This window comes from Drosophila kikkawai, chromosome 3R (assembly GCF_030179895.1).
Source record: "Drosophila kikkawai strain 14028-0561.14 chromosome 3R, DkikHiC1v2, whole genome shotgun sequence".
NCBI classification, from domain to species: Eukaryota; Metazoa; Arthropoda; class Insecta; order Diptera; family Drosophilidae; genus Drosophila; species Drosophila kikkawai.
The window spans coordinates 28,362,641-28,380,665 of record NC_091731.1 but is presented as its reverse complement, the minus strand read 5'-3'; the positions used below and the strand labels follow the sequence as shown (position 1 = coordinate 28,380,665).

Genomic DNA, 18,025 nt, shown 5'->3' with positions numbered 1-18,025 from the left:
CCTCAGAAATGGATTGCAGCATAATATCAGTTGCGTATGAAGGAGAGTGAATCATTTCTTCCATTTCTTTCTTAAATATCTTAAACTATATTTACTAATATATATTGTGGCAGTATGTCGTTAAGCCTTGACTGCGCAGCATGGTGTCCGGAATGAGGACTTTCGTTTGCTGCCTGATCCAGATTTCGTTCTTGATAAACTTGGCTGAATTTGGTAATTAATGATAAATAAGTCTTAATCCTTGGTGTGTGAAATTGGAATTTTTGTTTTACAAATCCCTAGCTAAGTTTTCCGAATGCCAATCCGATGAGAAATGCATCAGATTGGACAAGTGCTCACATATAGTAGACGTCATTCGGCAGGATATTAAAATGACCTCCGAACAGAAATACTTAATGACTCACAAACAGTGTGATTTAGATTACCGGTCAAAATCGTACCTACAGCGGATTTACGTCTGCTGCCTGGAGCCAGGAAACGTTTTGCCAGATGTGAACACTTGTGGACAGCGGCCACCCTCTTTCCGCATTTTCGGTGGCAAAGAATCTAAGATTAATGATTTCCCCTGGATGGCAATGCTGATCTATAACAAGGGGCAGGAGGACCAGCTGTCTTTATGTGCAGGCTCGTTGATCAACACCCGCTATGTGGTGACTGCTGCCCACTGTTTGGTCAATTGGCCGATGATCGAGTCGGGCACGGTGGTCACTAAGGTGCGCCTGGGCGAATGGAACACATCATCGAATCCTGACTGCCTCAGTCAGTTGAATGGCAGGACGCACTGCTCGGATCCCTATCTAGAACTTGATGTCGAGCAGAGGATCGTGCACAAGGGCTACCTAATCGACTCCAAAAGCTATCAAAACGATATCGCCCTCATTCGAATGCGTCAGGCAGTGCGGTAAGTAGAGATTTCATAGTCATTGGGTTGCACATAAGCTGTAGACACTGTAGTTATCAACGCCAGTTATCCTAATTGTCCACAAAATCCGATATACAAAAAATTAAAAAGCATTTATTTAATGATAGGTGTTTCAAGGTACATCTAGTTTTTATTTAAAAAATGTCATCTCTTCAATTTCCTTTTCTCAGCTATACAACATGGATCAAACCCATTTGTGTGAAGACTTCACATGGCAATAACCTTTGGAATTCATTTTCTGAGGAGACAAAATTTAAAATTGCTGGCTGGGGCAGCACGAATAAGCGACAATCCAGTTCAATTTTAATGACTAGCAGTATCGTGCAAAGGAAACCACATTTATGTTGGAAAAGGTATAAGAGGCACTGGCCTGAGTCTCAGTTGTGTGCCGGTGGAATAGATGGAAACGACACATGTGTGGGCGACTCCGGCAGTCCTCTAATGGCCACTATCGATGTCGGATCCGGCCAATATGTCTATCTAGCCGGCATCACTTCTTATGGACCTACACCATGTGGATTTCCGGGGTGGCCAGGCGTCTTTACGAGAACCGCAGCCTTCATTGATTGGATCCAGCTGAATCTGCGCCCTTAATGTGTTTCAACTGATTTGTAACTATTCAAAGTGATTTATTGAACATTTTAATTATATTAATTAAATTAATTAATCATCAATTCAACAATGTATCACCTATTCTTCAACAAATAATCCCCTTCTGCACAGTGTACGTAATAGTGTAAGCTAGCCAATGCGAATATGTGAATAAATTAGCAATTTTATTTATTATGCCTCCAATTTCTGTTGTATCCAATCAATAAACTCTCCGGTGCGGGTATAGACGGTTGGCCAGCCCTTAAGGCCGCAGGGTTGGGTGCCGAAAGAGGTAATGCCGGCGATGTAAAAGACCTCACGATCGCCCGTGTTTATGGAAGTCATCAATGGTCCGCCGGAATCTCCGCCACAAGTATCAACCCTGGACTCGCCGCCGGCACACATCTGCGAGTTGTTCAAGGGCACCTGGAACTTGGACTTGTACTTGTCCTGACACTCGGTCTGGTTCCACACACCCACAGAGATCTTCTGTTTGATTGGACTGGGCAGCAAATCCTCGGTGAGTCCCCAGCCGGCCACATCCATGGTGTAGCCGACGAATAGGTTCCTTCGCAGCTCCTCGCTGGTTGGCAAGCAGATGGGTCGCACGTAATCGGTGAAGCTGGGGCCAGGAAATACTTTAGGGTTAAACATCTGAAAGGCGTAGGATGTGTGACCCGCTTACCTCACACTTCGCTTGAGTCGAAGCAGCGCGATATCGTTCCTCTGATCCACCGAGTTGGGCACAACTCTCCACCTCGATGTCGATGTGATTGGGGGCGCAGACCCGCTTGCCAATTCCCTGGCTGTAACAGTCGGGATCTGTGCGCGTGTCATACTCACCCAGGCGAACGCTATCCAGGAAAATTTCTGACTTATTCAGATGATCGCTAGCCAGGCATTGGGCGGCGGTCAGAACGTAACGGGAATTAATCAAGGAGCCGCCGCAATAAAAACTATATGTTTCGGAAAACACTGAAAGCAAACATATTTATTGTGCTATGCCTAATTTATTTAATAATTTATTACATACTTATTTAATTTTATAAATTAGAAATGACCTTTTAAAATAGTCTACTCACGTTTTTTATACCGAAGTAAAACCACCCATGGGAATTCCCCGATCCTCGTGTAGGTACCACCACCAACTATGCGATCACTGAATAGGAGTCCGCATGTGTCGGTTCCAGGCAGCACATTGCCAGGTTTCTGGCCATCCTCATCTGGGGCTTCCTGTGACCCAACTATCAATACGGAGAAAGAAAATAAATAAATAAGAGATTATTAAATATGAAGATAATGCTCTTGAGGAGGTATCAACGAATCAATAGGATATTATTTAAAACGGTTTAACTATTTTATATTTAAATATTCGTAAATAATATAAATACTATACATATTTTCTTTTATAGAATGGTCTTTCACTTACCCGCTTCTACATTCATTCCGGATAACATGGCTATAACCAGCAGCAGAATTAGAACTTTCCGCTCTATAGTTGCCATCTCGTCGCTGTGGATATCAGGTTGAGACTAACAAAGATCTCTGACAAGCGGTCCGACTTAAGTACAGCTTAAGCGCTACTGCTCACTTGTGCAAAAATCATATAGAGTCGAGCCTTAGAAGCATTTACAACCCTTAGTTTTTTCTTGTTTTTAACACCATAAATAAGTAAACAGTTTGGAAAATCCCACACAAAATGTAAATGTGTCTAGCGTTATTAAAACGTCATGACCAGGTTTTCTGAGAATAACCGGTTAAGAGAAGACTGACTTAGAGCAACTGCATCTATCTGCGATCTATGTTAAATAGAGCAGATAAGTGCTGACAGATAGGTGTCGATGGGTGTGCTGAATGGGTTTGGCCCTGATAATTTCCACAATTGGCAAAAAAAAAAAAAAACTGTTAAAACTGGGAAAACTCTGCTCGTATCAGTGGGCAGTTGCCCGCAATCTGGAGCACCTTTGACCCGCTGCCACGCTGGGAACGCGAGATAACGTTTGCGATAATCGTACCCGGTGCAGCGGGAGCAGTAGCGATTAAGCTGGACTTAAACCGGACCGCCAGCCGGAGAACTTAGTTAGTCTCAGCCTGAAGCCCGCAGCGACGAGATGGCGACAATGGAGCGGAAAGTCCTAATGCTGGTGCTGGTGATTGGCATGTTAGCCGGAATGAATATAGGAGCGGGTAAGTGAAGCTATACTCTAAGCTCGGATCTAGACGAAGATATTCCCAAGTGTTGGCAAAAATTTGGACATGGATGGTCTTGGAAATTCAGTATATACAAAACAGAAGTATATATGTTGTATATATTATACATATATTGATATATTGAAACCAATGATTTAAACAGTTTTAAATTATATCTTATGGACTCGCTGATACCTCCTCATCAGCACTGTCTTCACATTCTATAATCTTTTCGTTATTCCTTTGTTTTTTGTTGCTTCAAGGAAAATTTTCAAAATTCCATACTGTTTTTGTGAACAATTTAAAATCAATTATCATTCAAACAACATATATGCCCTCCACGACGAACCGGTTTGATCTCTGTTCAACTGCAACGCAATTGATACTCTCTTTTTTATAGACGCCGCACAGATCAGCTTTGGCACCTGTACGCCACAACAGAGCGATGAACGCGGTCAGTGCGTCCACATTGCAAGCTGTCCTTACCTGGCCGACATCCTGAAGGCGAGCCCCCAGACACCTGCCCAGCGCGAGCTGCTCTCCAAGAGCCAGTGCGGCCTGGACAATAGACGACAGCAGACGGATCTTATGAACCGCATCCTGGTCTGTTGCCCGCAAAGCAAGCGGGGGGTCAGTGGAGCGCAGGAAGCCCCAGATGAGGATGGCCAGCAACCTGGCAATGTGCTGCCCGGAACCGACACATGCGGATTCCTATTCGGTGATCGCATTGTTGGTGGTACCAATACGACGCTCTGGGAATTCCCTTGGATGGTGTTACTTCGGTATAAAAAACGTGAGTAGATTAATTCAAAAGGTCATTTCTTATTTTGAAAAGTAAATAAGTAGGTTATAAATTATTAAATAAATGAGGCATAGCACAATAAATATGTTTGCTTTCAGTGTTTTCCGAAACTTATAGTTTCAATTGCGGCGGCGCCTTGATTAACTCCCGTTACGTTCTGACCGCCGCCCACTGCTTGGCCAGCGATGATCTGGATAAGTCAGGATTAGTCCTGAACAGTGTTCGCCTGGGTGAGTGGGACACGCGCACCGATCCCGACTGCCAAACCCAGACCAATGGCAAGCGCGTCTGCGCCCCCAACAGCATCGACATAGAGGTGGAGAAGGCTATCCTCCATGAGCAGTTTGTGCCCAACTCAGTGGATCAGAGGAACGATATCGCGCTGCTTCGACTCAAGCGAAGTGTGAGGTAAGCGGGTCATAGCACATCCTTCACCTTCCAAATGCTTAACCCAAAGTATTTCCTGTCCACAGCTTCACCGATTACGTGCGACCCATCTGCTTGCCAACCAGCGAGGAGCTGCGAAGGAACCTATTCGTCGGCTACACCATGGATGTGGCCGGCTGGGGAATCACCGAGGATTTGCTGCCCAGTCCAATCAAGCTGAAGATCTCTGTTAGCGTGTGGAACCTGACCGAGTGTCAGGACAAGTACACCACCTTCCAGGTGCACTTGAACAACTCGCAGATGTGTGCCGGCGGCCAGTTCAAGGTTGATACCTGTGGCGGAGATTCCGGCGGACCATTGATGGCATCCATAAACACGGGCGGCGGTCGTGAGGTCTTTTACATCGCCGGCATTACCTCCTACGGTACCCGACCGTGCGGCCTTAAGGGCTGGCCAGGCGTCTATACCCGCACCGGAGAATTTATTGATTGGATACAACAGAAATTGGAGGCATAATAAATAAAATTGCTAATTTATTCACATATTCGCATTGGCTAGCTTACACTATTACGTACACTGTGCAGAAGGGGGGCACGACGGGTAGACTAACTAAGCTAAGCTCTAGTGGAATGCCAATATAAACAGAGATTCGGGCACAGACATCGGAACAATTCACTAGATACAAAGATGCTCGGGTAACTTTTTGAGCTTGCAACTAAAATATAAATAAAATTTACCAAGATTACATTCGGTGCATGTTAGCGCTATAAATATATATATGAAGCGTATTAACATGTTCCGTTTTGTTTTCTTTTTTTCATGAAAAAATAATAAGCAATAAATTTAGAAAATTCATTTAACTAACAGGCTGGCTTTGTGCCAACAATTCGAGTGGAGAAAAATTCGGCATTTAAGATTGGGTATAAAACGCTGCGGCAAAAGTCTTGAGTTCTTCAAATAGGCACCAAATTTCACAGGCAGAATGAACGGCACTTAGACCTCCTCCGGAGCTGCACGCGGCGCAATTCCCATTCCAGCTGCAGCTGCCATTGCTGCCTCGATGCCGTTTTGTTCACTCTTCGCCGGAATTGCCCCCAAAGCTGCTAGCTCGCTCTGCAGTTGGGCCAGCACTCCTTTGAATACAACGCAGAAACCACGGCTGCAGGGAAGGAGCGGGAATTCTGGCATCTCGCAGCAGGTTCCCTTGAACTCTTCGGGCATATCTGCGAAAAATGTAATAGTAAATCACCAAGTTTTCTCAAGTTATCCCTGAAGCTAACCCTTGATACTGGTTATGCGCTGACGCTGCGCCTCCGCCGAGTACTCCGACCAGGCCTGCATGCGTCCAAACAGCTCGCCGCCATACTCTTTAAAGTGCTCAATCAGTTCGTTGCGGAAAATGGGCGGAGGATTCGTCAACTGCTTGACCGTGGAGCGGGCAATCTTAATGATGGCCATCTCGTTGTAGACGCGAGAGTTTTCATTGCCCAGCTGGGTGCCTCTTTGCTTCTCGTAGCCCGCCTCGTTATAGTAGGGCTCATCGACCAGTATGAGACCCTGTATGGAGACGAGCACCTGCAGCATGGTGCTGCTGGGGGACCAGACCTCAGTGTCGCGACCCGACCAGGTGCCCAGCAGCGACACACAAACCTTGCCCTCCTCGTACAGATTCGGGTTGAGCCGCGCCGTGCAATAGCTGATGTAGTGGCACACGGGCGGGTTCTTCGGATAGTCGCGGCCCATTTGGAAGTCGAAGAAAAAAAGGGCATTCTGGTAGGGCGTACGCTTCGGACCCACCATCATGACCGACATTAGGTCCATGCGATCCTCGTAGGCACGTACCATCACGCCGGGCGGCAGTGAGGCCTGCAGCATGCGGTATTCCCTTTGCACTGCCCGCTGATAATAGGCCTTGTTGGCGGGGGCCACCATGTGTCCGAAGAAGTGGTGTGTAGCTGGTGCATTGGGTAGCACTTGGAAACAATCGTCGGCAGCGAGTGGAGTTGGATCGGAGACTATGGCTAGCGAAGGCGATGAACAGGCCATGGGACTGTCCACAGACGGCAGCGACTCGGACAGGACATTTAGATTCAAGGGCTGCTCCATGGCTTCATCCATTGTTTCTGTACCGACGGATCTCATCTCTGTGTCGGCAATCTCAGTGGCTGCTTCTTCCGCATCAAATATAACTATAACAGAGGTATCGGTCTTGGCTTTGAGTTTGGGGGAATCCTCCAGGGATTTGCGACACTTCATCATTTGATCCGTGATCTGACGCCAGAAAACCTCGCACGCATCAGGACTTTGATTGTCAATCAGTTCGATTGTAAAGTCACATAGAGCTTTCCTGTCGCTTAGCCGCTCCTCGCCCATGTCCTTTTCATCGCTGCAAGGATTATTTAGATCATCCGAGGTGTTCTCCCCGCGCGAATGGACGCCGGAATCATTCTGAAATACATTACATTTTTGGTTAATCTATGTATACTAATCCCCATCTATGTATTATTCTTACCTTGCCACGATTCTCAAAGGCCTTTGCAATGCTGGCACGCGAAGTCTCCAGCATTTCAGCATATTCGCTGCGATATTGATCAATGAGCTTGTTGGGGACCATGTCCTTCTCTTGCTCGGTGTACTCGTTGGTCATCTCAAAGGAGAATAGATTATCTTCATGAGTCTCATCCGTACTCTTTTTGCACTGAACTTCCTCCAATTCCGTTGATGACTTTCTCTTCGTTGGCGTCGACGTGGACTGACCCTCAACATACAAAACAGGCTTAATATTGGTTGGAGTTTCAGGCAAGTCGGACCCTGACTTGGGAGATGATTTCTCATCATGTTCCGACACGGAGCACTCAAGACACTTGTTGGTGAACTTGATGATATTCTTAAAGTTCTCCTCTTGAAAGAAGTGGGTCTTCAGCATATGGTCTAGGTATCGACAATTTGAGTACACGGACACCAGGTCATTAAGCACATCCGGCTTGCGGCGTTCGGGAAGGATGCGGAATATCTTTTTTAGCTGCATCAAAGCCTCCATTGCCCGATCGATGCCAATTATGAGCTCTTCGTTGTCTGTCGACGACGACATGTTTTCGCTGACACCAAGGCGACTATTTTCCGATTGCGTCTCCCAGGAGTCATCGGATGCATCTGATTCGTAGCCTCCTGGATCGGTGTGATTGATCTCAAAGAGATCCTGGGGATAGCATTTGGTGATGTGACCCTTGGCCCACCAAACGCGGACCCGCCCGTCGGGATAATTGTCAATCACCTGGCCAGCAGTTGAATCGACGTCCTCGCCGGTGAAGTTGGACACGCGAATGACCATGGTGCCTGGTCGGAACTGGTAGTCTGAGTGATCCTTGAGATCATATACACTCAGCTCCTCCGTCTCTTTGCACAAAGGACTAAAAAGAATCGTTGATGTAATGATACAATGAATAAAGTGGAATTACTTACATTGGATTATCTACGTTGGTGTATATATTGAACCATTTGACCTTGGCGATGCGCTCGTCGTGGTCCACACATTGTATGACCCCGTAATCTGTTGTCCCGGTGGTATTCTCATTGGCTTTGCTTACGAAATCGCCCGGGAAGAACTCGTGGTCGTCCAGATGATGGATCGGATACAGTTGCGTGGAATGAATGCCCACCTCGACCACCCCATCCTGCCAGACAACCGTCACCGTGCTGTAAACGACCAGCGTCTCCACCACGATTTCATCGCCATCCTTGGGGTTCATCTCTTTCTTGACGAAGGGCGATGTGATCATTTTCTTCACACTCTTCAGCTTCTTTTTCATATGCCGCCGCTTGGCATAGCGCATGGTGGTTCTTGGTGTTTGGGACGTGGTACTAACGGCAGCGGCAGTGGATGCGGCCATCTCTGCAGCTTCGCCAGATAGTTTCTCGGAAACCGCAGGGAGCGACTCTGGCTCCTGCTCATCCTCATCTTCGTCATCCTCCAAGGTCTCCCAGATGTCGTCATTGCGACCTGATCGAAACTTTATTCCAGATGAATTCCCACTAGCTTTAAGTGAAGTGTTGGCATTGGCGTTGGAGTCGTTGTCCTGGTCAGCCGCTGGGCGTTGCGTGCGCATGCCACTGAATTTGTTGGCGAGGCGCCGAAACTTGGGCAGATTCCGGGTGTTGCTACTGCTGGATGCGACCGGAGTGGTCGAAACGTTAAGCTTGCTTCCTATCAGATCTGGTCTATGATGGCGATTAAAAATTGAGGTGTATTTAACCGCTGAAATTGGATGATTAATTGGTTTGTTATTCATTTATAATTGATATTCTACCTTGCGCATCCTCCCAGTCAGTGTATTTAACTAGTTTATCACATTTTGAATACTTGAGGTAGAATCGATCGTGAATTTGCAGCATATAGGATTCGTAAATGTTGAGGCGTTTTACTTTGGTTAGGTCTTCGCCTTTAATGACGGTCTTCGGGTGCCTTAGTGGATCAATATCTTTGGCATTCTCGAACTGCGAAATGGCCCTGCAGGTCCAGGCCACGGTAATGGATGAGGTGTCAATGGATTCCACGGTGTACTGCAAAGATAAAAAAAGAGGTTTTTATTACTTAATATAATATAGCTCATATTTCTGTACATTATATTCTGTACATTATATATATATAAGTAACGTGATACTTTGTATATGAAATCGTCAGGTGCAACTATTCTTACCACGGCACGCCCCTTTCGATTGGCAGGTAGGGCGATCTCCGGTGTCAAATTCTTGACGCGATTGGCGGGAGGCAAGCGACCGACCACCAAGTTGCCCCTATAATAGACATTGGGATTGAAGACATCCCGGGTAGTGCCGGAGCCCACGGCATCTTTGAATTTGTGGAAATCAAACGAGGTGATTTCAAGACGGGCGCCGTTAGCGGATCTGCAAGAAATTTAGATATCAACAATGGCCGAAAAAAATATATTTAAAGGCTTACTTGAGGACCGCACTTTCGTCCACTTGAACTGTGGTGCCTATCCAGGTGCCAAGGCACACGGCCAGTTCTCTTGACCATTCAGAGATGGGACGCAGCCGCTCGGCTGGCACGTTCCTGATGATATACTTGGAACCCAGCACCTTGACATCCGCGCACACGTTCACGTCACGGACATAGCCCGCCTGGCCAGTGAGATCCTTCTGGCCGGGCATACGCCTGCGGACTATATCGCCCGGCATAAGGGTTCTGTCGGCCAGTCCAAGCTGCGCCACATGGTTCCGCGTCAAAAAAGAAGAACAAATAAGCACGTGTCAGTGCCGAAAATGAAAACACAAAGAACAAACGAAAGAAACAGTTGTCCAAACACGACAAATAACCGTTAGTCGAGGCCGTTACATAACCTCAACGGTGAAGGTTTACTCACCGACTGTTCCGTTTGCACCATCTCCTTGCCGTCTGGGTAGAAGGCCACGCGCACCTCGCCCTTGGACAGAACCTCGTCGGGCACATCGTCCTCGTCGGACGAGTACGACTCGGCCGTTTCGGTGACCACACCGAAATGGACGCGACCGCGCCGGTCTATGCGGAACACTTCGTCCTCGAAGAAGTACTGGTACTCGTGGTTGCCTGTCTGGCTCTTGGACGGAGCCTGGCCGCCGCCCGTGCGCCGTGAGTGTCCAGCATGACGGGCCTCCAGGGACGAAGGCGTCTTCACCTGCCCCTGTGCCTGCTCGTGTGCGGCATTAGGCGTTGCTGGCTGTGGAGCAGCGGCCTCCTCGGATGGAGGCGGCTGCTGCTGAAGCTCTGGGGCGCCACCGACATCACTGGCAGCACCCGCCACATGGCTCGACATGTTACCAATGGTGAACTGATGGCATGGGAGGATAAATCAATGCGCGTTTGCAACTGGGAGTCCCCTAGTCTTTGGTAATTCGCGTGGCGAATTCTTATTCTTGGAGTCTTTCTCGCTCTCTTTCTCTCGCTTTTTCTTCAGGTTACAACTAACTGTAACAGGGATGCACTGCGGTGCGTTTGGGACTCGCGCGGAGCACACACATCTAATTTGTACGCCTGACTAATAATTACAATTTAATTGGGTAATTTTGCCGACTTCTTTGAAAAACTATAAATAAAACAGTCAAATCTACAAACAAAACGAGAAACGGAGCACAAGCGAATCGCCTGCTACGGTGGAGAATCGATGCCAAACAATCGATGTCATCGATGTTGGTACACCTCTAAAGCGCGATGAGCCTTTTTTCTTGGCTATAAATTTGCTATTTTACTTTAGCTAGTTTTAAAAACTAAATCAAATGTCTGCAATGAACAGAATATGAATACTAATACCCTAAATATATAATCTAACGTGACTGAATTGTGTTCGTTATATTCCTTAATATTATTTTAGTTTCAGTTTAGCAGGCTAGCCTAGTGAGACGCATACAGGCCGCCAGTTTGATTAGCTCGGTTGACCACATATATATTTAAAAAAAAAACACTTTAAAATTTATCACACTAAGTGATTTTTGAATAAAAAACATATCAGATTGCTATTTTTTTTAAATTGTAGCTATTTTTGGCTATTTTTCTTAGCCCTCCCAGCGTCCAATAGTTGGCAACACTGTACAGAACACCTGATAGGTCGTTATCGATTGGCAAATATCTAACTTTTTGGATTGCCGTTAAAAAAAGAAAAATTAAATATTAATATCTTACAAATTTTGAACACAACACTTACAAAAGAATTTTTTTTTATGTGGTATTCAATTTAATTTTTTGCCGTCACGCCATAACAAATTTTTGAAATATAAGGCTAGTTTTGCAACGAATTAATCATACCCCATACCCTTAAATAAATTAAAAATTAGAATAATTCATAATATTTATATTTGACCACTTACCCAGTATCTTATGCTACAAATTTGAAATTTACATTTTACATTGAGTAACGGTAAAGAGAATTTCGAATGATTTTACGATTTTAAAGCGCCAGATTTTTTTAATTTCTCCAATTCTTTAATTCTCTGATTTTCTACTTTCCCTAATTTAAATTTTAATTTGATATTCACTTCGGCGCTGAAAAGGCCGCAACAATCAAAATTGCTAAGAAAACGAGCATAATTAAAATGAACAATATTGAGCACACAAAACAAATAATCCTCATTAAAAAAATTTACAAAAACTGATTCGCTTAATAATTAAAAAATATAAAAAGCCCAAAATTTCCTTTTTAAGTGACCTTGCTGAATATACATATAATTAAAAAAGAGTTGATAAAAAATCCAACGTCTACGCTGTATTTGTATTTAAGAATGCCATAGAAATAATGAATTTTATATCTATAGCAAAGGCTTTCTAAGGTATGCACAAATGTAAGATTTATTCTTTTATTACCCCCTCCACATTTATAAACCTACCCAAATGGTCATTAGATTAAAACAATTTTATTCTTAAATTTTGAACATTTTTCTAATATTGCAGCTCTACATGTTGTCACATCTAACTATCATTGGCGGGGCGAACTGGGAGTGGCGGAGACCGAAGGAGTAGCCTGGTCCGCTCTTGCCAGGACGGTAGTACATTAGGTCGTAGTAGTTGGGCCCAGGACCGACGTTTTCTCCCCGGAGATTCGTGCGGGGCTGCATCGAGTACACTGGAGCACGGTTTAGCTTCACATTAATGTCGCCGGCAGCATAGGCGGCCGGACCCGGCGAGTTGGTCTTCATGTTTGTCTTGGTTTGCATGCCCCTGCGATCGAAGGTTTAGAGGAGCATTAGCAAATGGCCTAAGTCTCTTGGCCCGAACTACTTACATGCTGTATTTAGGCACCCCAGGACGAACAGCATGCACCTCGTACTTGTAGGCATTGGGGCCGGGACCGTCCTTTTTGAAGTTCAAGTCCGTCCGCAGCCCCATCGAATAGGATGGAGCTTGGGTACCCGTGAAGAATGGCTTGGTGTGGTTATCATGGGCTCCGGGACCAGGACCGCTTCGCTCAACTGTAGCAATAATATTGTATTACGTGTTTTATTTCCTAGTCTGGATCCACTCACCTGGAATGGCTGTCCTGGGAGCCATCGAGTACTCTAGTCCCTTGCTGTTGCCATAGCGGGTAAGCTTGTCTACCTTATAGGCGCCCGGACCAGGACCCATCTGTTCTCCGACCAACGCGGAGCGCACTCCAAAGGAGTACTGCGGCATACGTTGTTTTCGGTTGTCATGCTTGTCGTATCCGTATGTGGGTGGTAGCATGTAAGCGCCGGGTCCAGGGCCTTGAAAGGATACGGACACGGATGCGGATTACTTTCCGCATCTTAATAGTGGTTATACTTCACTTACCTAAAGGTCGCACCGCCATTTTTAGTTAGTTTTGTGCAATATTAGAAAAATATATTACTGAAAATTTTGAACTCGTTAAAGAGATGTATGCCGAACGGATTCTATCTACAAAATGAGGCTTCCATAGCCCCGACATAGCATATCCAGGAAAAATCAAAAGCAAGGCTTACTTTAAAAGAAAAAATAATGGGTTTCAAAAGTAAACTTTTTAAGTTTACTTAAGAAATATTACCAACAAAATGTTAAAGAAACTTAAGGAAACATGGCTGTGATTTTAAACTAACAATTTTTAAATGGGTTTTCAATATTTTATTATTATATTCACAAATATATTCTTTAAAGCAAATTTAAAAGGTTCAGATTATAAAAAGGTACAATTTCCAAACCAAACTGGATTTTTATGCAAGTTTAAAAATTTTGATTATTCAAATAAATTATATTAATATTATGATAATGTGATTTTGGTTCAAGGAGATTCGATTTTGTAATGGAAAAGTATTGTGTGATTATCCTTTTTAATGGGTTTCTAGAAATCAGCTCGAAATATATTGCTTAAAGTGAGCCCTAGGAACGCCCAAAATTGGACACTCAAGAAGTAACTCTCTGCACATTGCTTGAGATTTTGTGAAGATCTGGACAGAGGAGCTTATTCCACATCCATTGAGTTGTACAGCTGCTTGTATCGAGATCCACCTCCGCTGCTTTGGAGCAACATGTCATTGTGTTGCTCCCTCAGGGCCTGTAAATATCACACACACGTAAATAGAAGTGCATTTTGAAAATATTATTAATAATATCCAACCTTGGGATCGTATTTCTGGTACAAATACACCAGAATGGGGCCATAGATCATGTTGAAAATGCCCACGATCCGCATCAGCCAGGCGAAACCAAAGGTCTGGGCCAACTCACCTCCGATCAGGGGAGCTATAAAGTGAATATTATGTTCTATGATATCCCAAAAATATCAATTTTATGGCTTAGTTACCCAGACAATAGGCTAAACTAACGGAGGTCTGTTGGATGGCGTAGACAGTGCCGTAGCTGGACATGGAGCTGCTGCCCTCGCTGTGCTCCTCCTGGGAAAGCGTGGCATCCACAAAGGTGGCCAGCAGGGGGACAAGAGCTGCATCGATAACTCCTATGCCTAGACCCAAGGCGAAATGGGGGAGTAAAAGTTGGGCAACAGTTGTCGCACTGGGGATCTGTAGGAAATTAAAAAAATAAGAGGTTTAGAATATATTTTTAAGTATTTAACTCACCAGAATGGAGGCTACTCCCACCAGCAGCAGACTAATGCAGGACACCTTCACCTGCCCGTATTTATAGGCGATGCTGCCAAAGAAATTGGTGCCCACAAAGTAGCCCACCGAATCTGGTATGAAGACGGTGCCCAGCTGCCACTTGTTGGGCTTCAGATACTGGATCAACCAGATGGGCAGGCATGGCTCCAGCATGGCCATCGTGGAGGTGGAAAACCATATGGCCAGCACAATGGCCAGGATCATTTTGCACTCGAGGAGGGGTCGCCACTTTGGAGTTTCCTCCACCACCACCTCTGGCTGAACGGACAGATCCATGGTCAGCAACTGAAGACCCAGACTCAGGAACATCAGCGTGGAGAGGATGATAAAGGGCGCTGACTTGCCCATCAGATCGTACAGGATTCCACCGAAGGGATAGCCGAGCAGCACGCCCAGTGCTATACTACCCAGGATGATGCCCATCACCTTGGAGCGCCTCGCCTCCTCCGGATAGTGCTGGGCCACCAAGCTCATGCCGCAGATGTTGATGCAAGCCGAGCCCACGCCCTGAATCGCTCGGGCCACCAGGAGTGCCCAGTAGGTTTCGCCAATGGCAAACACTGAAGAAATTGAATAAATTAATAAGAAAAGTTCGTAAATAATAATAATAAAATAATATTAAATATGCCCATGAAACCATATATTTCACCTTCAAAAATAAAATTTATCTATTCAAGTTCCCATCCCATTGCATCCCATTGACCCAAAATTTCAATTACGCGCTCGATGAGATGTCACCCAATCTCATATGGCCTTCGTGGCTTTTATGGACCCACTTTAAAATAGATCACTCACCCAGGGAGGAGAGGAGCAGAAAGAAGGTGCCGACCACAATCGGTAGGCGGTAGCCAAACTTGCTGGACGCGTTGCCTACAATCGGATTGAAGATTAATTGGACGAGGGCCTTCATGGCCAGCAGCAGGCCAATGGAGCCGTTCTCCTGCGTCAAGGTCAGTTCCTTGTTGTCGGGCGGGGCCGCCACCTTGCGGCTTCTGCTCCTGGACGAATTAGTGCCAGCCGACTGGCCGTCTGAAGGCTTCAAAAGCGAAATTGCGGATGTGGGTTTTGAGGTGGAATTGTGCATGAAAGGAGGCAGAGTCGTGGTAGAAGTGGCCGCCTCTGTGGACAGCTGGAACAGGGTAAAATTGACCATCGATTTGCCGGGTATAGGATGCTTGGCAATATACAGCTGAGGATGACCACCTGGCGGGGACTCTGAGCCCCTATACACGAGCTTCGAGGACGGGGATGTGTCCTCCACACTAAGCACGATCGGTGAAGAGGAATCCGACTCCAGGCCGGCCAAGTAATCCGGCAGAATGGGCACTGCAAATGCGATTGTTATCGTTTATTACCGCGCTTATCTGTAATTGATTTTGGGCTGTTACCAATTACGGTTAGCAGCATGTTATCTAGCAGCAGGGCCAGGTAGACAATCACGGCAATCAGGCAGCGATTGGAGGAGCCATTAGCCTGGGGCGTGGAGCTCCGTCTGCCCGCGGCATTTAGCTGGGCAGCTGCCTGTATTTGTGCCTGGGGCTGGGACTGGGCCTGCGATGGTTTCTGGCATTGGGACTCTGACCGAGCGTGGGTCTGACCACGTGGTGACTTCTCCGACATGGCAAGCTCACTTTTGGCTAATTGAACACACGGATAGCGCCAATTTAGACTGCCATATGGCAGGAAAGTGCCTCTCGATTCGCGCCACAAAGTATGCCCCGAGCTGTATCTACACACGCAGCGAACCGACTGTCAACAGGTGGTGCTGCCACAACGACGTATGTGCGAATATTGAAAGCCAGCGACAAGTTGCTGTTCTATTTTATTGGCAGCACGCGAGCCGACCCGAGAGCCGAACAGATGGCCAAAAAGGGAAAACACGACGGCATCCAGCCAGTCAGTCAGGCATCCCTTCCCCTCTGGACCCCTTTCTGTGGCATTTTCTCTCTTGTTTGCATTGAACATGACTCCGGATACTATGAATGTCTTTAAAACATAGTTTTTCAATGAAATATTATTAAATAATTTAGAGGGTAGTTTCTGAAACATATATTATAAAAGAATATTAAGGTAATGATAACCAAAAAAGCTGTATTTCCCTTTTATTTAAAACTAATAAATTTAGCATAATAAACCTCAAGAACACATTCATGGGCGGCTCGTAGTAAATTATACTTCATATACATAAACATTAACAACAGAAGTCTGTCAAGTAAATAATAAAATAAACAAATAAAAATTGGACTTATTACAATGAAACCAGATGTAATATTTAAAGTAGTTGTATATTTAAATTCTTACTGCTTTTAAAATGATTAAATCTATTTATATAACCCTTTAGTGCCTTTATATATTCCCCATTAGAGCATTAAACGACCGTTGCTATCCCCCAGATATTTGTCAGCAGTTTCCTATTGAACTGGTTATAGTTTTTGTTGTTAACACATCGAGACACACCCACATATATGGCTTTAAAGCTTTGGCCATGTCATGGGAGTCTGTATTATTAGCACCATGAATGGCGTCGTGCCCCAAGGCAAGAGAGATGGGGAGATTAAAGCCATTGCAATGGCTTAAAGACCCGGCCGAGCGAGTGTTCGCCGCTGCCCCGATAAGCAGGCTATGGATTTTCAGCCTTTAGTCACATTTTCCATTTCATTGCCTCTTCTCGCCGTTTAAATTTAGTCCCGACAAATTTGTGACGGATTGCCAGGCGCCGAGCTCTAGCTTTTAAGGGAAAAATTGATTTTATAAAAAAGGGTGGGTGGCATGGTAAACACGATGATATTGATCTATTTATAGCCAAGATGTGGCATTAATAACCGAAGATTAGTTAATCCATGACCAATCCATGAGTGGACACCTGTCTCTTTTTGTAGAATCGGCATTACCAGTCACTAATCTCAGACCAGCGATTTGGCTAATCTAAAGTAAGTATCCCCATTTGGGTGATTAGATTGCTTGCTTCTAAGAATGCCTGCTCAACCGTTTAGTAAGTAAACAATTGTTATTTAAACCATATGTGTATATATTTGGACACCTTCCTTCACTTTTCTAACGACGATTGTGCGGACTGAAAATCGAGAAATCGTTTTGCCCTGGCCGGCCATACCGCGTGACATTGCCCAGATGATAGGCAGCTGGTCCAGGTCCTTCAGCTTTCCTTACGGAGGTATTGCAGGACCTTGAACTTGTTCCAAAGCTGAAAACCGGACTCCTTTGCATCCTCTTGTCGCAGTTCTTAGGACCGAACGTGCTGGGCAGGCTGTAGGCGCCAGGTCCGGGTCCTTAAAAAGAATATGAGAATATTACCTTTAGTTAAGTTTTTCTTTATACAAAAAATTACCAAATGATCTTCTGCAAGACATTTTCTGGTTCTAAGAACTCTTTAAAATTTAAAAATTTTGAATAACTCACAAAAGAGCTGCTTGCCGAACGGGATACAACCTTAAAATGGGAAAGTCTGGGCTCATCTTGCAAACCTAAAGCTAAAACTGAAATCAAGGCCCAGTTGATGGTAAAACGGATTC

General features: G+C 45.3%; 6 protein-coding genes and 1 pseudogene across 6 annotated transcripts; 2 read left to right on the top strand and 5 right to left on the bottom strand.

The window, feature by feature from the left end:
- Window positions 1-108: 108 nt before the first annotated feature.
- Window positions 109-1,596, top strand: LOC108081088 (spaetzle-processing enzyme-like). The gene is made up of 3 exons (XM_017176077.3): window positions 109-213; window positions 283-901; window positions 1,093-1,596. The coding sequence occupies exons 1-3, from the start codon at window positions 141-143 to the stop codon at window positions 1,514-1,516; spliced, it is 1,116 nt and encodes a 371-aa protein (XP_017031566.1). The 5' UTR covers window positions 109-140; the 3' UTR covers window positions 1,517-1,596.
- Window positions 1,597-1,679: 83 nt separating this feature from the next.
- Window positions 1,680-3,090, bottom strand: LOC108081089 (spaetzle-processing enzyme-like; annotated as a pseudogene).
- Window positions 3,091-3,565: 475 nt separating this feature from the next.
- SPE (Spatzle-Processing Enzyme) lies at window positions 3,566-5,436 on the top strand. The gene is made up of 4 exons (XM_017176076.3): window positions 3,566-3,700; window positions 4,104-4,496; window positions 4,604-4,913; window positions 4,979-5,436. Exons 1-4 carry the CDS (start codon window positions 3,625-3,627, stop codon window positions 5,406-5,408), a joined length of 1,209 nt encoding a protein of 402 aa, XP_017031565.1. The 5' UTR covers window positions 3,566-3,624; the 3' UTR covers window positions 5,409-5,436.
- On the bottom strand, window positions 5,413-11,038 carry LOC108081085 ((E3-independent) E2 ubiquitin-conjugating enzyme). Its single transcript, XM_017176074.3, has 8 exons — window positions 10,277-11,038; window positions 9,853-10,115; window positions 9,590-9,797; window positions 9,200-9,452; window positions 8,355-9,147; window positions 7,405-8,302; window positions 6,173-7,340; window positions 5,413-6,115 (listed from the first exon to the last, which is right to left on the bottom strand). The coding sequence occupies exons 1-8, from the start codon at window positions 10,703-10,705 to the stop codon at window positions 5,886-5,888; spliced, it is 4,242 nt and encodes a 1,413-aa protein (XP_017031563.1). The 5' UTR covers window positions 10,706-11,038; the 3' UTR covers window positions 5,413-5,885.
- A 1,242-nt stretch (window positions 11,039-12,280) lies between these two features.
- On the bottom strand, window positions 12,281-13,344 carry LOC108080970 (ciliary microtubule associated protein 1B). Its single transcript, XM_017175883.2, has 4 exons — window positions 13,192-13,344; window positions 12,906-13,124; window positions 12,665-12,851; window positions 12,281-12,600 (listed from the first exon to the last, which is right to left on the bottom strand). Exons 1-4 carry the CDS (start codon window positions 13,208-13,210, stop codon window positions 12,336-12,338), a joined length of 690 nt encoding a protein of 229 aa, XP_017031372.1. The 5' UTR covers window positions 13,211-13,344; the 3' UTR covers window positions 12,281-12,335.
- prt (putative mushroom body vesicular transporter portabella) lies at window positions 13,277-16,269 on the bottom strand. The gene is made up of 7 exons (XM_017175881.3): window positions 15,884-16,269; window positions 15,291-15,821; window positions 14,454-15,055; window positions 14,180-14,396; window positions 13,994-14,118; window positions 13,424-13,930; window positions 13,277-13,360 (listed from the first exon to the last, which is right to left on the bottom strand). The coding sequence occupies exons 1-6, from the start codon at window positions 16,113-16,115 to the stop codon at window positions 13,838-13,840; spliced, it is 1,800 nt and encodes a 599-aa protein (XP_017031370.1). The 5' UTR covers window positions 16,116-16,269; the 3' UTR covers window positions 13,277-13,360; window positions 13,424-13,837.
- A 1,230-nt stretch (window positions 16,270-17,499) lies between these two features.
- Window positions 17,500-17,993, bottom strand: LOC108080907 (ciliary microtubule associated protein 1B). The gene is made up of 2 exons (XM_017175811.3): window positions 17,842-17,993; window positions 17,500-17,782 (listed from the first exon to the last, which is right to left on the bottom strand). Exons 1-2 carry the CDS (start codon window positions 17,861-17,863, stop codon window positions 17,550-17,552), a joined length of 255 nt encoding a protein of 84 aa, XP_017031300.1. The 5' UTR covers window positions 17,864-17,993; the 3' UTR covers window positions 17,500-17,549.
- Window positions 17,994-18,025: the final 32 nt, after the last annotated feature.

Coding starts and splice junctions, on each gene's coding strand:
- LOC108080970 (XM_017175883.2), bottom strand. Junction 12,852..12,905: donor TCCCAGGACAGCCATTCCAG/GTGAGTGGATCC, acceptor TTATTGCTACAG/TTGAGCGAAGCGGTCCTGGT. Junction 12,601..12,664: donor GGGGTGCCTAAATACAGCAT/GTAAGTAGTTCG, acceptor CTTCGATCGCAG/GGGCATGCAAACCAAGACAA.
- prt (XM_017175881.3), bottom strand. CDS start 16,115: ATGTCGGAGAAGTCACCACGTGGTCAGACCCACGCTCGGTCAGAGTCC. Junction 15,822..15,883: donor CATGCTGCTAACCGTAATTG/GTAACAGCCCAA, acceptor TCGCATTTGCAG/TGCCCATTCTGCCGGATTAC. Junction 15,056..15,290: donor TCTGCTCCTCTCCTCCCTGG/GTGAGTGATCTA, acceptor CAATTTCTTCAG/TGTTTGCCATTGGCGAAACC.
- SPE (XM_017176076.3), top strand. CDS start 3,625: ATGGCGACAATGGAGCGGAAAGTCCTAATGCTGGTGCTGGTGATTGGC. Junction 3,701..4,103: donor CGGAATGAATATAGGAGCGG/GTAAGTGAAGCT, acceptor TCTTTTTTATAG/ACGCCGCACAGATCAGCTTT. Junction 4,914..4,978: donor CGACTCAAGCGAAGTGTGAG/GTAAGCGGGTCA, acceptor TCCTGTCCACAG/CTTCACCGATTACGTGCGAC.
- LOC108080907 (XM_017175811.3), bottom strand. CDS start 17,863: ATGTCTTGCAGAAGATCATTTG. Junction 17,783..17,841: donor GTCTTGCAGAAGATCATTTG/GTAATTTTTTGT, acceptor ATTCTTTTTAAG/GACCCGGACCTGGCGCCTAC.
- LOC108081085 (XM_017176074.3), bottom strand. CDS start 10,705: ATGTCGAGCCATGTGGCGGGTGCTGCCAGTGATGTCGGTGGCGCCCCA. Junction 10,116..10,276: donor TGGTGCAAACGGAACAGTCG/GTGAGTAAACCT, acceptor CATGTGGCGCAG/CTTGGACTGGCCGACAGAAC. Junction 7,341..7,404: donor CCTTTGAGAATCGTGGCAAG/GTAAGAATAATA, acceptor AATGTATTTCAG/AATGATTCCGGCGTCCATTC.
- LOC108081088 (XM_017176077.3), top strand. CDS start 141: ATGGTGTCCGGAATGAGGACTTTCGTTTGCTGCCTGATCCAGATTTCG. Junction 214..282: donor GATAAACTTGGCTGAATTTG/GTAATTAATGAT, acceptor ACAAATCCCTAG/CTAAGTTTTCCGAATGCCAA. Junction 902..1,092: donor CGAATGCGTCAGGCAGTGCG/GTAAGTAGAGAT, acceptor TCCTTTTCTCAG/CTATACAACATGGATCAAAC.